This window comes from Anomaloglossus baeobatrachus, chromosome 5 (assembly GCF_048569485.1).
Source record: "Anomaloglossus baeobatrachus isolate aAnoBae1 chromosome 5, aAnoBae1.hap1, whole genome shotgun sequence".
Classification (NCBI taxonomy): Eukaryota; Metazoa; Chordata; class Amphibia; order Anura; family Aromobatidae; genus Anomaloglossus; species Anomaloglossus baeobatrachus.
In genome coordinates this window covers 597,745,411-597,761,145 of record NC_134357.1, presented here as the reverse complement: position 1 = coordinate 597,761,145, position 15,735 = coordinate 597,745,411, and the positions used below count along the sequence as shown (strand labels likewise).

Here is a 15,735-nt window from a genome sequence, read left to right as displayed (position 1 = left end):
GTAGAAAACGCAAAATGAGTCGTGACAAACAGCCCGTCCGCTCGCCCACCCACACTCCACTCACCCCCGGCAGCATAACACGCTCCACGCCCCCCACGGGCAGCAGTACATATTCCCCTCACCCCCGGCCGCATTACACAAGAGACGAAGGGGGCACAGTCAGCGCCCAAATTAGCACTGGTACTTTCAGTTCCGGTCACTGGGGTCAGAGACGAAAACTCCCTGTCCGCTCCTGAGGCCCCCCCTCCGTACACCTGCCCCTGAATGAGTCACATCCGCTCCTGAGGCCCCCCCTCCGTACACCTGCCCCTGAATGCGTCACATCCGCTCCGGAGCCCCCTCTGTACACCCGCCCCTGAATGCGGCACATCCACACAAAGCCCCCTTCGTACACCCGACCCTGAATGCGGTACGTCCGCTCCCAAGCCCCCTCCGTACACCTGCCCCTGAATGAGTCACATCCGCTCCTGAGGCCCCCCCTCCGTACACCTGCCCCTGAATGCGTCACATCCGCTCCGGAGCCCCCTCTGTACACCCGCCCCTGAATGCGGCACATCCACACAAAGCCCCCTTCGTACACCCGACCCTGAATGCGGTACGTCCGCTCCCAAGCCCCCTCCGTACACCTGCCCCTGAATGCGTCACATCCGCTCCGGAGCCCCCTCCATACACCCGCCCCTGAATGTGGTACATCCGCTCCTGAGGCCCCCTCCGTACACCCGCCCCTGAATGCGGCACGTCTGCTCCCAAGCCCCCCTCCGTACACCCGCCCCTGAATGCGGTAAGTCCACTCCCAAGCCCCCCTCCGTACACCCGCCCCTGAATGCGGTAAGTCCACTCCCAAGCCCCCCTCCGTACACCCGCCCCTGAATGCGGTAAGTCCACTCCTGAGCACCACTTCCGCTCCAGAGGCCCCATCCGTACACCTGCCCTTGAATACGGTACGTCCACTCCCGAGCCACCTCCGTATACCCGCCCCTGAATGCAGTACGTCCGCTCCTGAGGCCCCCTCCGTACACCTGCCCCTGAATGCGGCACGTCTGCTCCCAAGCCCCCCTCCGTACACTCGACCCTGAATGTGGTACGTCCGCTCCTGAGGCCCCCTCCGTACACCCGCCCCTGAATGCGGCACGTCTGCTCCCAAGCCCCCCTCCGTACACCCGCCCCTGAATGCGGTATGTCCACTCCTGAGCACCACTTCCGCCTCAGAGGCCCCATCCGTACACCTGCCCTTGAATACGGTACGTCCACTCCCGAGCCACCTCCGTATACCCGCCCCTGAATGCAGTACGTCCGCTCCTGAGGCCCCCTCCGTACACCTGCCCCTGAATGCGGCACGTCTGCTCCCAAGCCCCCCTCCGTACACTCGACCCTGAATGTGGTACGTCCGCTCCTGAGGCCCCCTCCGTACACCCGCCCCTGAATGCGGCACGTCTGCTCCCAAGCCCCCCTCCGTACACCCGCCCCTGAATGCGGTATGTCCACTCCTGAGCACCACTTCCGCCTCAGAGGCCCCATCCGTACACCTGCCCTTGAATACGGTACGTCCACTCCCGAGCCACCTCCGTATACCCGCCCCTGAATGCAGTACGTCCGCTCCTGAGCACCACTTCCGCCTCAGAGGCCCCATCCGTACACCTGCCCTTGAATACGGTACGTCCACTCCCGAGCCACCTCCGTATACCCGCCCCTGAATGCAGTACGTCCGCTCCTGAGGCCCCCTCCGTACACCCGCCCCTGAATGCGGCACGTCTGCTCCCAAGCCCCCCTCCGTACACTCGACCCTGAATGCGGTACGTCCGCTCCTGAGGCCCCCTCCGTACACCCGCCCCTGAATGCGGCACGTCTGCTCCCAAGCCCCCCTCCATACACCCGCCCCTGAATGCGGTATGTCCACTCCTGAGCACCACTTCCGCCTCAGAGGCCCCATCCGTACACCTGCCCTTGAATACGGTACGTCCACTCCCGAGCCACCTCCGTATACCCGCCCCTGAATGCAGTACGTCCGCTCCTGAGGCCCCCTCCGTACACCCGCCCCTGAATGCGGCACGTCTGCTCCCAAGCCCCCCTCCATACACCCGCCCCTGAATGCGGTATGTCCACTCCTGAGCACCACTTCCGCCTCAGAGGCCCCATCCGTACACCTGCCCTTGAATACGGTACGTCCACTCCCGAGCCACCTCCGTATACCCGCCCCTGAATGCAGTACGTCCGCTCCTGAGCACCACTTCCGCCTCAGAGGCCCCATCCGTACACCTGCCCTTGAATACGGTACATCCACTCCCGAGCCACCTCCGTATACCCGCCCCTGAATGCAGTACGTCCGCTCCTGAGGCCCCCTCCGTACACCTGCCCCTGAATGCGGCACGTCTGCTCCCAAGCCCCCCTCCGTACACTCGACCCTGAATGTGGTACGTCCGCTCCTGAGGCCCCCTCCGTACACCCGCCCCTGAATGCGGCACGTCTGCTCCCAAGCCCCCCTCCGTACACCCGCCCCTGAATGCGGTATGTCCACTCCTGAGCACCACTTCCGCTCCAGAGGCCCCATCCGTACACCTGCCCTTGAATACGGTACGCCCACTCCCGAGCCACCTCCGTATACCCGCCCCTGAATGCAGTACGTCCGCTCCTGAGCCTCCTATGTACACCCATACCCGTGACGTAACACTACATGTTACCACGGCTGAATAACCTAGGTGTTTCAAATGTTTCAAAGTCCACCACCCGATATAATTAATTTAACACAAGATGAAGTACGCCTACGTCTGAGTAAATTAAACATAGACAAATCCCCAGGGCCAGATGGCATTCATCCACGAATATTGAGGGAATTGAGCTCCGTAATTGACAGACCGCTGTATCTCATCTTTTTAGACTCGCTTGTAACAGGGTTGGTGCCTCAGGATTGGAGGATTGCTGATGTGGTACCGATATTTAAGAAAGGTAAGAGGGTAGATCCAGGCAACTACCGTCCAGTAAGCCTGACATCAGTAGTATGCAAAGTTTTTGAGGGCATTTTAAGGGATGACATGCAAAAATATATTGCAGAAAATAATATGATAACTGGCAGACAGCATGGATTCATGAAAGATAAGTCGTGTCTGACCAACCTGTTGGGGTTCTATGAGGGGGTAAGTGCAAACCTGGATATTGGTAATGCAGCTGATGTGATTTATTTGGACTTTGCAAAGGCATTTGCTCCTGTACCACATAATAGCCTTATACTAAAGCTCCAGAAGCAAGGACTAGGGGACACAATATGCAACTGGGTAAGGAATTGGCTAAAAGATAGGAAACAAAGAGTAGTCATAAATGCTACATTCTCTAAATGGGCTATAGTCAGCAGTGGGGACCGCAGGGATCTGTACTGGGAATAGTGGGGGCCGCAGGGATCTGTACTGGGAGCAGTGGGGGCCGCAGGGATCTGTACTGGGGGCCGCAGGGATCTGTACTGGGAGCAGTGGGGGCCGCAGGGATCTGTACTGGGAGCAGTGGGGACTGCAGGGATCTGTACTGGGGGCCGCAGGGATCTGTACTGGGAGCAGTGGGGGCCGCAGGGATCTGTACTGGGGGCCGCAGGGATCTGTACTGGGAGCAGTGGGGGCCGCAGGGATCTGTACTGGGAGCATTGGGGACTGCAGGGATCTGTACTGGGGGCCGCAGGGATCTGTACTGGGAGCAGTGGGGGCCGCAGGGATCTGTACTGGGAGCAGTGGGGGCCGCAGGGATCTGTACTGGGAGCAGTGGGGGCCGCAGGGATCTGTACTGGGAATAGTGGGGGCCGCAGGGATCTGTACTGGGAGCAGTGGGGACTGCAGGGATCTGTACTGGGAGCAGTGGGGGCCGCAGGGATCTGTACTGGGAGCAGTGGGGACTGCAGGGATCTGTACTGGGGGCCGCAGGGATCTGTACTGGGAGCAGTGGGGGCCGCAGGGATCTGTACTGGGAGCAGTGGGGACTGCAGGGATCTGTACTGGGGGCCGCAGGGATCTGTACTGGGAGCAGTGGGGGCCGCAGGGATCTGTGCTTGGACCGATTCTTTTTAGTCTCTTTATTAATGACCTTGTGGATGGGATTGATAGTAAAGTGTCAGTCTTTGCTGATGACACCAAACTATGTAGGATATTAAAAACTTACCTGGATAGTACAATATTACAAAAAGATCTGGATAAGATGTCAGAATGGGCAGATACTTGGCAAATGAGATTTAATGTTGATAAATGTAAAGTAATGCACCTAGGACGGAGTCATCCTATAGCTGCGTATACATTAAATGGAAGTAAACTCGGGACTACAGAACAGGAGAAGGACTTGGGTATTCTCATTATAAATAAGCTGAGCAGCAGCTCTCAATGTCAGGCAGCAGCTGCTAAAGCAAACAAGATTTTAGGGTGTATAAAAAGAGAGATTAGATCCCGTGATCCCAACGTATTGTTACCCCTCTATAAATCACTTGTAAGGCCACATCTGGAATACGGGATCCAGTTTTGGGCTCCACATTTTAAAAAGGACATTCAGAAGTTAGAGTCAGTTCAAAGGCAGGCAACTAGACTATTACAAGGAATGGAGGCCGCCCGTATGATGAGGAATGGAGGCCGCCCGTATGATGAGGAATGGAGGCCGCCCGTATGATGAGGAATGGAAGGCCTCCCATATGATGACAGGTTGAAAAAGTTAGATATGTTTAGCTTAGAAGAAGGGAATTTTGTTACTTACCGTAAATTCCTTTTCTTCTAGCTCTTATTGGGAGACCCAGACGATTGGGGTATAGCTACTGCCCTCTGGAGGCCACACAAAGCACTACATTAAAAGTGCAAGGCCCCTCCCCCTCTGGCTATACCCCCCCCCCGTGATATCACGGGTTCTCCAGTTTTAGTGCCAAAGCAAGAAGGAGGAAGCCAATAACTGGTTTAAACAAATTAACTCCGAATAACATCGGAGAACTGAAAAACCGTTCAACATGAACAACATGTGTACCCGCAAACAACAAAAAAACATCCCGAAGGACAACAGGGCGGGTGCTGGGTCTCCCAATAAGAGCTAGAAGAAAAGGAATTTACGGTAAGTAACAAAATTCCCTTCTTCTTCAGCGCTCTATTGGGAGACCCAGACGATTGGGACGTCCAAAAGCTGTCCCTGGGTGGGTAAAGAAATACCTCATGTTAGAGCTGCAAAACAGCCCTCCCCTACGGGGGTGTCACTGCCGCCTGCAGGACTCTTCTACCTAAGCTGGCATCCGCCGAAGCATAGGTATGCACCTGATAATGCTTGGTGAAAGTGTGCAGACTGGACCAGGTAGCTGCCTGGCACACCTGTTGAGCCGAAGCCTGGTGACGTAATGCCCAGGACGCACCCACGGCTCTGGTTGAGTGGGCTTTTAGCCCTGAAGGAACCGGAAGCCCCGCAGAACGGTAGGCCTCTAGAATTGGTTCTTTGATCCATCGAGCCAGGGTGGCTTTAGAAGCCTGCAATCCCTTGCGCTTACCAGCGACAAGGACAAAGAGTGCATCCGAACGGCGCAGGGGCGCTGTGCGGGAAATGTAGATTCTGAGTGCTCTCACCAGATCTAGCAAACGTAAGTCCTTTTCATACCGGTGAACCGGATGAGGACAAAAAGAAGGCAAGGATATATCCTGATTAAGATGAAAAGAGGATACGACTTTAGGGAGAAACTCCGGAATAGGGCGCAGCACTACCTTGTCCTGGTGGAACACCAGGAAAGGAGCCTTGGATGACAGAGCTGCCAGCTCAGACACTCGCCGAAGCGATGTGATCGCAACAAGAAACGCCACTTTCTGTGACAGCCGAGAAAAGGAAACTTCCTTCAGAGGCTCGAAGGGCGGCTTCTGGAGAGCAACTAGTACCCTGTTCAGATCCCATGGATCTAACGGCCGCTTGTACGGGGGCACAATATGACAGACCCCCTGCAGGAACGTGCGCACCTTAGAAAGACGTGCTAGACGCTTCTGAAAAAACACGGATAGTGCCGAAACTTGCCCTTTAAGAGAGCTGAGCGACAAGCCCTTTTCTAACCCCGATTGCAGGAAGGAAAGAAACTTGGGCAATGCAAATGGCCAGGGAGACACTCCCTGAGCAGAGCACCAGGATAAGAAAATCTTCCACGTTCTGTGGTAGATCTTAGCCGAATTCGACTTTCTAGCTTGTCTCATTGTGGCAACGACTCCTTGAGATAATCCTGCAGATGCTAGGATCCAGGACTCAATGGCCACACAGTCAGGTTCAGGGCCGCAGAATTCTGATGGAAAAACGGCCCTTGGGACAGTAAGTCTGGTCGGTCTGGCAGTGACCACGGTCGACCGATCGTGAGATGCCACAGATCCGGATACCACGACCTCCTCGGCCAGTCTGGAGCGACGAGTATGATGCGGCTGCACTCGGATCTGATCTTGCGTAGCACTCTGGGCAAGAGCGCCAGAGGCGGAAACACGTATGGGAGCTGAAACTGCGACCAATCTTGAACCAAGGTGTCTGCCGCCAGAGCTCTTTGATCGCGCGACCTCGCCATGAATGCCGGGACCTTGTTGTTGTGCCGGGATGCCATTAGGTCGACGTCCGGCACTCCCCAGCGGCGACAGATTTCCTGAAACACGTCCGGGTGAAGGGACCATTCCCCTGCGTCCATGCCCTGGCGACTGAGGAAGTCTGCTTCCCAGTTTTCTACGCCTGGGATGTGAACCGCGGATATGGTGGATGCTCTGTCCTCCACCCACATTAGAATGCGCCGGACTTCTTGGAAGGCTTGCCGACTGCGCGTCCCTCCTTGGTGGTTGATGTATGCCACCGCTGTGGAGTTGTCCGATTGGATTCGGATCTGCTTTCCTTCCAGCCACTGTTGGAAGGCCAGTAGAGCAAGATACACTGCTCTGATCTCCAGAACATTGATCTGAAGGATGGACTCCTGCGGAGTCCACGTCCCCTGAGCCCTGTGGTGGAGAAACACTGCTCCCCACCCTGACAGACTCGCATCTGTCGTGACTACTGCCCAGGATGGAGGCAGGAAGGATCTTCCCTGAGACAATGAGGTGGGAAGGAGCCACCATTGTAGGGAGTCCTTGGCCATCTGGGAAAGCGAGACTTTCCTGTCCAGGGACGTTGACTTCCCGTCCCATTGGCGGAGAATGTCCCATTGAAGTGGGCGCAGATGAAACTGCGCAAAGGGAACTGCTTCCATGGCTGCCACCATCTTCCCTAGGAAATGCATGAGGCGCCGCAAGGGATGCAACTGGCCCTGCAGAAGAGATTGCACCCCTGTCTGTAGGGACCGCTGCTTGTTCAGCGGAAGCTTCACTATCGCTGCTAGAGTATGAAACTCCATGCCAAGATACGTTAGTGATTGAGTCGGTGATAGGATCGACTTTGGAAAGTTGATGATCCACCCGAAAGACTGTAGGGTCTCCAGCGTAGCATTCAGGCTGTGCTGACATGCCTCTTGAGAGGGAGCTTTGACCAATAAATCGTCTAGGTAAGGGATCACCGAGTGTCCCTGAGAGTGCAAGACTGCTACCACCGCCGCCATGACCTTGGTGAAGACCCGTGGGGCTGTCGCCAGACCAAATGGCAGAGCTACGAACTGAAAATGGTCGTCTCCTATCACAAAACGTAGAAAACGTTGATGTTCTGTAGCAATTGGCACGTGGAGATAAGCATCTTTGATGTCTATTGAGGCAAGGAAGTCTCCTCTGGACATTGAGGCAATGACAGAACGCAGGGTTTCCATCCGGAACTTCCTGGCGTGCACATGTTTGTTGAGCCGTTTTAGGTCCAGAACAGGACGGAACGAGCCGTCCTTTTTTGGAACCACAAAGAGATTGGAGTAAAACCCTTGCCCTTGTTCCTGAGGAGGGACTGGGATCACCACTCCTTCCGCTCTTAGGGAGCCCACCGCCTGCAGCAGAGCATCTGCTCGGTCTGGATGTGGGGAGGTTCTGAAGAACCGAGCTGGAGGACGAGAATTGAACTCGATTCTGTACCCGCGAGACAAAATGTCCGTCACCCACCGGTCTTTGACCTGTGACATCCAAATGCCGGAAAAGCGGGAGAGCCTGCCCCCGACCGGCGATGCGGAGGGAGGGGGCTGGAAGTCATGAGGTAGCCGTTTTGGAAGCGGTACCTCCATTTGCTTTCTTGGGGCGCGTGTGAGCCCGCCACGAATCTGAGTTTCTTTGCGTCCTCTGAGTCCCTTTGTACGAGGTAAATGGTGTCTTGCCCGAACCTCGAAAGGACTGAAACCTCTGCTGCCACTTTTTCTGCTGAGGTTTGGTTGTTCTGGGTTGTGGTAAAGAGGAGTCTTTACCCTTAGACTGCTTAATGATATCAGCCAATGGCTCGCCAAACAGTCTATCTCTAGATAAAGGCAAACTGGTTAAACATTTTTTGGAACCAGCATCTGCTTTCCAGTCCTTTAACCACAAGGCTCTGCGCAAAACTACCGAATTGGCGGACGCCATTGAGGTGCGACTGGTAGATTCTAGGACCGCATTGATAGCGTAAGACGCAAACGCCGACATCTGCGTGGTAAGGTGCGCCACTTGCGGCACTGCTGGATGTATGATAGCATCCACTTTTGCTAAGCCAGCTGAAATAGCCTGGAGTGCCCATACGGCTGCGAATGCCGGAGCAAACGACGCGCCGATAGCTTCATAGACAGATTTTAACCAAAGGTCCATCTGTCTGTCATTGGCATCTTTAAGTGAAGCGCCATCCTCCACTGCAACTATGGACCTAGCTGCGAGTTTGGAAATCGGGGGGTCTACCTTTGGACACTGTGTCCAGCGCTTGACCACCTCAGGGGGGAAAGGGAAACGCGTATCTTTAGATCGTTTAGAGAAACGCCTTTCTGGGTGAGCGTCGTGCTTTTGGATTGATTCTCTGAAGTCAGCGTGATCCAACAAAGCACTCAATTTACGCTTGGGATAAAGGAAACGAAACTTCTCCTGCTCCGCAGCCGCCTCTTCTGCTGAAGGGGCTGGGGGAGAAATATCCAACAGCCTATTGATGGCTGAGATAAGGTCGTTCACCATGGCATCCCCATCCGGGGTATCCAGGTTGAGAGGGGTTCCAGGAGTGGATTCCTGATCACTCTCATCAGACACATCACAGGGAGACTGATTGCGCTGAGACCCTGAGCAGTGTGATGACGTCGAGGGTCTTTCCCAGCGAGCTCGCTTAGGGTGGCTGGGGCTATCATCTGACTCATAATCCTCGGCCTGTGAAGCCGGGGACTCCCCTGTGGGCTGGATTAATTCCAAGTGAGGGGGACCTGAGGACAGAGGCCTCGCTGTGCCCAAAGACTGAGCCCCATGCATAGATTGCAAGGTTTCAAGTATTTTTGCCATAGACACAGACATATTATCAGCAAAAACTGCAAAGTCTGTCCCTGTCACCGGGGCAGAACTTACAAGCGTCTCAGCCTGGGTCACTCTCCCTCCTGACTCCGGCTGGCGAAGCAGCACCGGGTCGGAGCATTGCACACAATGGGGGTCATCGGAGCCTGCTGGTAGATTAGCCCCACATGCAGCACACGCAGTATACACAGCCCTAGCCTTGGCAGCCTTGCGTTTTGAGGATGGCATGTTGTTGCTTCCACAGAGTGATCTGGGAGATGCAGCCAGAAGCGACCTCACAGTGCAAGTAATACAATATCTCTATATCCTACACAGTACACCAATACACCGTGAGGCACTAGAGGGACCAGCACAGAAAAAACGCTTACCGCCCGCTTAAAAAGCGGGTGTGTGGTCGCCAGATAGCCCCTAGTCCAGGTCTCCCAGAGCCTTGCGTCCTTCCTCCAGCCAGACTGCATGTAATGGCTGCCGGCATCCTGAGAGAGAAGGGGGGCGGGCCCTGGGCGTTCCTGGCCAAGAGCGGGAAGCCTGCTTCCCTCTGTGCCTAGTGTGAGGGCTGGAGCATGTAAATCAGGCTCCAGCCCTCGTCGCTGCTAGCGAACAGCGTCTCTCCCCTACCCTGAATGACAGGGTGGGGGCGGGAACGAATCGGAGCTGCCGGCGTCCTAGGCCCAAAAAGCCGGGGACTCAATTTATAACCGCCGCCGCCGTAAAAGCGCGGACGGCGGATCCCCGGCGCACCACAAGTCACAGCAGCGCCGCCCGGTCCAGAGGGGGTCGGCGCTGCGTTCCCATACACAAACAATCCCCCAGTAATCTGTAGGGACACTAGCTCCAACGTTGCGGTCCCCGGCGCACTACAACACCCAGCCAGCCCGGAGTGTGTCTGTGCCTGCCGGGGACACAGAGTACCTGTATGATGCAGGGCCTGTCCCTGATCGTACTCCTGCTCCGTCTCCATCAGGTTCTAATGGGTCTGTGGATGGAGCCCGGCGTCAGAGCTGAGAGGCCGGCAGGATCCCACTTCCACAGAGCCCTACCAGGGGATGTGGAAGGAAAACAGCATGTCAGGCTCCAGCCCTGTACCAGCAATAGGTACCTCAACCTTACAACACCATCCAGGGGTGAGAAGGGAGCATGCTGGGGACACTATATGTGTCCTCTTTTCTTCCATCCGAAATAGTCAGCAGCTACTGCTGACTAAAATCTGTGGAGCTATGCATGGAATGTCTGACCTCCTTCGCACACAAAGCTAAAACTGGAGAACCCGTGATATCACGGGGGGGGTATAGCCAGAGGGGGAGGGGCCTTGCACTTTTAATGTAGTGCTTTGTGTGGCCTCCAGAGGGCAGTAGCTATACCCCAATCGTCTGGGTCTCCCAATAGAGCGCTGAAGAAAAAAGACGTCTCAGAGGAGATCTCATTTATATGTATAAATACATGTGTGGTCAATATAAAGGACTGGCACATGACTTATTTCTTCCAAAGACAGTACTAAGGACCAGGGGCACTCACTGCGAGTGGAAGAAAAGCGATTCCGACACCTAAATAGGAAAGGGTTCTTTACAGTTAGAGCAGTCAGACTGTGGAATGCCCTACCACAAGAGGTAGTAATGGCAGATACTATAACAGCTTTTAAAAAAGGGCTGGATGATTTCCTCAGTACACAAAACATTGTTGGTTATAAATGACTTAGTGACTAAATGTAGAACTGGTGGAGGAAGGGGAACTAGATGGACCTAGGTCTTTTTTTCAACCTAAGTAACTATGTAACTATGTAACTATGTTAATGTACAATATAACGCTCGACTATTCTGAACACTAGGACGTTGCCATAGCACCTCCAGGGTCTTCCTATCACCAGGCACAGGACCACCCTGAACCATACCCTACAGACCATCTGATATAAAGGAGGCATCACAGACACGATAACAATACACCAGAAGGCTGCAGTGAGAGCAGGACACACTATGTCTATGGTGGACGGGGCGTACCTGATTGGGGACTCTATGTCAGAGGGCACTGTGAGGACTTCAGCTTTGTAAATGTCAGCGTTTCGGCAGGGACTCTGCACTTTTGGGGTGGACATCAGTATGGGACTTTCTGTCCTCTCTGGGGACCTGCTGGAGGGATTCCCCGTCTGTCTCCTCAGACTTCTCCGTAAGACAGGGCTGTGGAGCACCAGTGACGTCTGCTCCTCAGCAGTATTGGGGGTCTCTGAGCTGAGGGTAGATGCCTTATCCACTTCCTGGGCTTCGTCTGCTGGTAACCTCTCGTCAGCAGCTGCCGGGTTTGATGATCTGGGGGTCCCTTTCGTCTTCCTCTGTAACCTCCGCACCTTCTCTGGCTCTAAAGATTTGTCTGGTGGCTGCTCTTTTGAGGACGAGGGGGTCCCTGTGCCAATCTGTGCAGATGGCGTCTTCTTCCTCTGTAACCTCTGCACCTTCTCTGGCTGCTTGGGTTTGTCTGGTGGCTGCTCTTTTGATGATCGAGGGCTCCCTGCGTTCCTCGGTGTAGATGGCGGTTTCCTCCTCATTTTTAGCTTCTGCGCCTTGTCTGGTTCCTCAGACTTGCTCTTAGTCGCAGATTTCTCCGACACTTGCTCCTCCGCTTCCAGCTTTGGTGGGTTCTCCGTCCCTTCGCTGAGCTCTTTTTTTTTGCCGGGGTTCTTCTTGGTGTTTGTTCTTGAAGGTTCGCCCGCCTGCCGGAAGGCTTTCATGAACTGCTGCCTTTCGGCCTGAGTGGACCTCTGCTTCGTAGATTCTCCAGCCTCTACATCGATGATGTCCAGCTCCAGGTCGTCCTCCAGTATGACCACGTTGGACTTTCTCTTGGAAGTTACCGGGCCAATCTGGTCAGCTTTTGGGGTGTCCACTTTCTTTTTATCCACTCTGGTTTTTTTGAAGATGGAAGCGATTTTTGCAGAGTTTAGTAACTGGAGAGGAGGCGAGTGGTGAACCTGAGCCTGGATGGTCACAGTGTTCGGAGAGGGCAACTGCTCGGAGTTTCCACTGACGGCATTAATCAGACCGGAGGGGTCAGCTGGACTGGACTCGTCATTCCCTCCTTGGATTTTCATGAACTCTTCATAGGGTATAGTTAAGGTGTGGCGGTCAGGGGAGGAATTGTCCTGCAGAACCTCCAGGCTCGAATCCAGCACCGAGGTCCTGCTTTCTGATGAGGTGGTAGATGTCATCAACGACCGGTGATCTTTGGGATCTGTAGTCAGACGCTCCCCTTTTTTCTCCTCGGCCACAACCTTACTCCTTTTCAGGATTTGCCTTCTCCGGGTCCTAGTGGCACCATCGGCACTGAACGTTTCAGATTGAAACACAACATCATTATCATCGTCCCCCAAATTCCCAGTCTGACTACAGATCTCTGCTAGTAACGCCGCGGTGTCACTACCCATAATCCCGCTGTTTGATGGTTTTCTGCCACCACTGTCGGCTGCCTCTGTATTGGAGGCCGGCGCCAGATCACTGAGTCTCCTGACTAATCTGCTGCGCTTCCCTCGCTTTGCCATCCTGCCGGCGGGTCTCGGAGAGCCGGTGAGCGGAGATGACGGAGACTCCCTGCTTTTGGCTCCACAGACGGGGCTTGAGGTCATCTTTGGGGTGCGCTCTCTGCTGGCAGCCGGGGAGCATCTGATGAAGTAGTCGGCAATGTTGCTGTTTTTGGGAGAGGACAGCCCCCGGTCAATGGACTTGGATAATGGTGAGAAGTAATTGGTGATGGTTTTACTCGCTGGATCCTCATCTCTCCGCTGCTTCTTACCAGACTGTAAAATAAATAACACAAAACTGAGGGCAGAACTTACTGGGGACACGATCGGGGGACACCACAAGACACTGGGGATGTGACCGGGGCAAGGGGGGTTGGCGGAGAGGGCGTCTGCAGGGATGTGACAAGGGGGTGGGGCGGTGGAGGGGGCGTCTGCTGGGATGTGACCGGGGCAAGGGGGGTTGGCGGAGAGGGCGTCTGCAGGGATGTGACCCAGGGGGGTGGTGGAGGGGGCATCTGCAGGGATGTGACCCAGAGGGGGTGGTGGAGGGGGCATCTGCAGGGATGTGACCCAGAGGGGGTGGTGGAGGGGGCATCTGCAGGGATGTGACCCAGAGGGGGTGGTGGAGGGGGCATCTGCAGGGATGTGACCCAGAGGGGGTGGTGGAGGGGGCATCTGCAGGGATGTGACCCAGAGGGGGTGGTGGAGGGGGCATCTGCAGGGATGTGACCCAGGGGGGGGGGTGGAGGGGGCATCTGCAGGGATGTGACCCAGGGGGGGTGGTGGAGGGGGCATCTGCAGGGATGTGATGTAGAGGAGTAGTGGAGGGGGCATCGGCAGGGATGTGACCCAGGGGGGGGGGTGGAGGGGGCATCTGCAGGGATGTGACCCAGAGGAGTGGTGGAGGGGGCATCTGCAGGGATGTGACCCAGAGGAGTGGTGGAGGGGGCATCTGCAGGGATGTGACCCAGAGGGGTGGTGGAGGGGGCATCTGCAGGGATGTGACCCAGAGGGGTGGTGGAGGGGGCATCTGCAGGGATGTGATGTAGAGGAGTAGTGGAGGGGGCATCGGCAGGGACGTGACCCAGGGGGGTGGTGGAGGGGGCATCTGCAGGGATGTGACCCAGAGGAGTGGTGGAGGGGGCATCTGCAGGGATGTGACCCAGAGGAGTGGTGGAGGGGGCATCTGCAGGGATGTGACCCAGAGGGGTGGTGGAGGGGGCATCTGCAGGGATGTGACCCAGAGGGGTGGTGGAGGGGGCATCTGCAGGGATGTGACCCAGAGGGGTGGTGGAGGGGGCATCTGCAGGGATGTGACCCAAAGGGGTGGTGGAGGGGGCATCTGCAGGGATGTGACCCAGAGGGGTGGTGGAGGGGGCATCTGCAGGGATGTGACCCAGAGGATGGGTGGAGGGGGCATCTGCAGGGATGTGACCCAGAGAATGGGTGGAGGGGGCATCTGCAGGGATGTGACCCAGAGGATGGGTGGAGGGGGCATCTGCAGGGATGTGACCCAGAGGATGGGTGGAGGGGGCATCTGCAGGGATGTGACCCAGGGGGGCGGAAGGCATCCATAGGGATGTGACCTCGGGGGGGGGGGGCATCTATAGGGACGTGCCAGAAGTGAAGGGGTGTGGGGGAAAATATATAAAGACGTGACAGGGGGGGTAACAACATGCCCGGAGGTGAAGAGGTGTGAGGGTTATATATAGGTATAGGGGGTACATATAGAGACGTGACCAGAGGTGAAGAGGTGTGGGGGGTATATGTAGGGACGTGACAGGGAGGTGTGTGTGTGGGGGGAGGGTATATGGTGGGGGTACATGTAGGGACGTGACAGGGAGGTGAAGAGGTGGGGGGGTATATGTAGGGGTAGGGGGTACATATAGGGACGTGACAGGGAGGTGAAGAGGTGTGGGGGGGTATATATAGGGGTAGGGGGTACATATAGGGACGTGACAGGGAGGTGAAGAGGTGTGGGGGGTATATATAGGGGGTACATGTAGGGACGTGACAGGGAGGTGGGGAGGTGTGTGTGTGGGGGGGTATATGTAGGGGGTACATATAGGGACGTGACAGGGAGGTGAAGAGGTGTGGGGGGGTATATATAGGGGTGGGGGGTACATGTAGGGACGTGACAGGGAGGTGTATGTGTGGGGGGGGTATATGTAGGGGGTACATATAGGGACGTGACAGGGAGGTGAAGAGGTGTGGTGGGTATATGTAGGGGTAGGGGGTACATATAGGGACGTGACAGGGAGGTGGGGAGGTGTGTGTGGGGGGAGGCATACGTAGTGGGCACATATAGGGACACGACAGGGAGGTGGGGAGGTGTGTGTGGGGGGGGTATATGGAGGGGGTACATGTAGGGACGTGACAGGGAGGTGAAGAGGTGTGGGGGGTATATATAGGGGTAGGGGGTATATGTAGGGACGTGACAGGGAGATGTGGGGGGGGTAAGTAGGGGGTACATATAGGGACATGACAGGTAGGTGAAGAGGTGTGGGGGATATATAGGGGTGGGGGGTACATGTAGGGACGTGACAGGGAGGCGTGTGTGTGGGGGGGTATATATAGGGGTGGGGGGTACATGTAGGGACGTGACAGGGAGGCGTGTGTGTGGGGGGTATATATAGGGGTAGGGGGTACATATAGGGACATGACAGGGAAGCGTGTGTGTGTGGGGGGTATATATAGGGGTGGGGTACATATAGGGATGTGACAGGGAGGCGTGTGTGTGGGGGGGTATATATAGGGGTAGGGGGTACATGTAGGGACGTGACAGGGAGGTGACGAGGTGTGGGGGGGTTATATATAGGGGTGGGGGGTACATGTAGGGACGTGACAGGGAGGCGTGTGTGTGGG

At 55.9% G+C, this 15,735-nt stretch overlaps 1 protein-coding gene across 1 annotated transcript in view; it reads right to left on the bottom strand.

Moving 5' to 3' along the window:
• The window catches only part of ATAD5 (ATPase family AAA domain containing 5), an 81,609-nt gene that overhangs the window by 54,415 nt on the left and 11,459 nt on the right, over positions 1–15,735 (bottom strand). Inside the window, exon 2 of the mRNA XM_075351530.1 lies at positions 11,360–13,146. Coding sequence (XP_075207645.1) covers positions 11,360–13,146 — 1,787 coding nt within the window. The remainder of the gene's footprint in view (positions 1–11,359; positions 13,147–15,735) is intronic.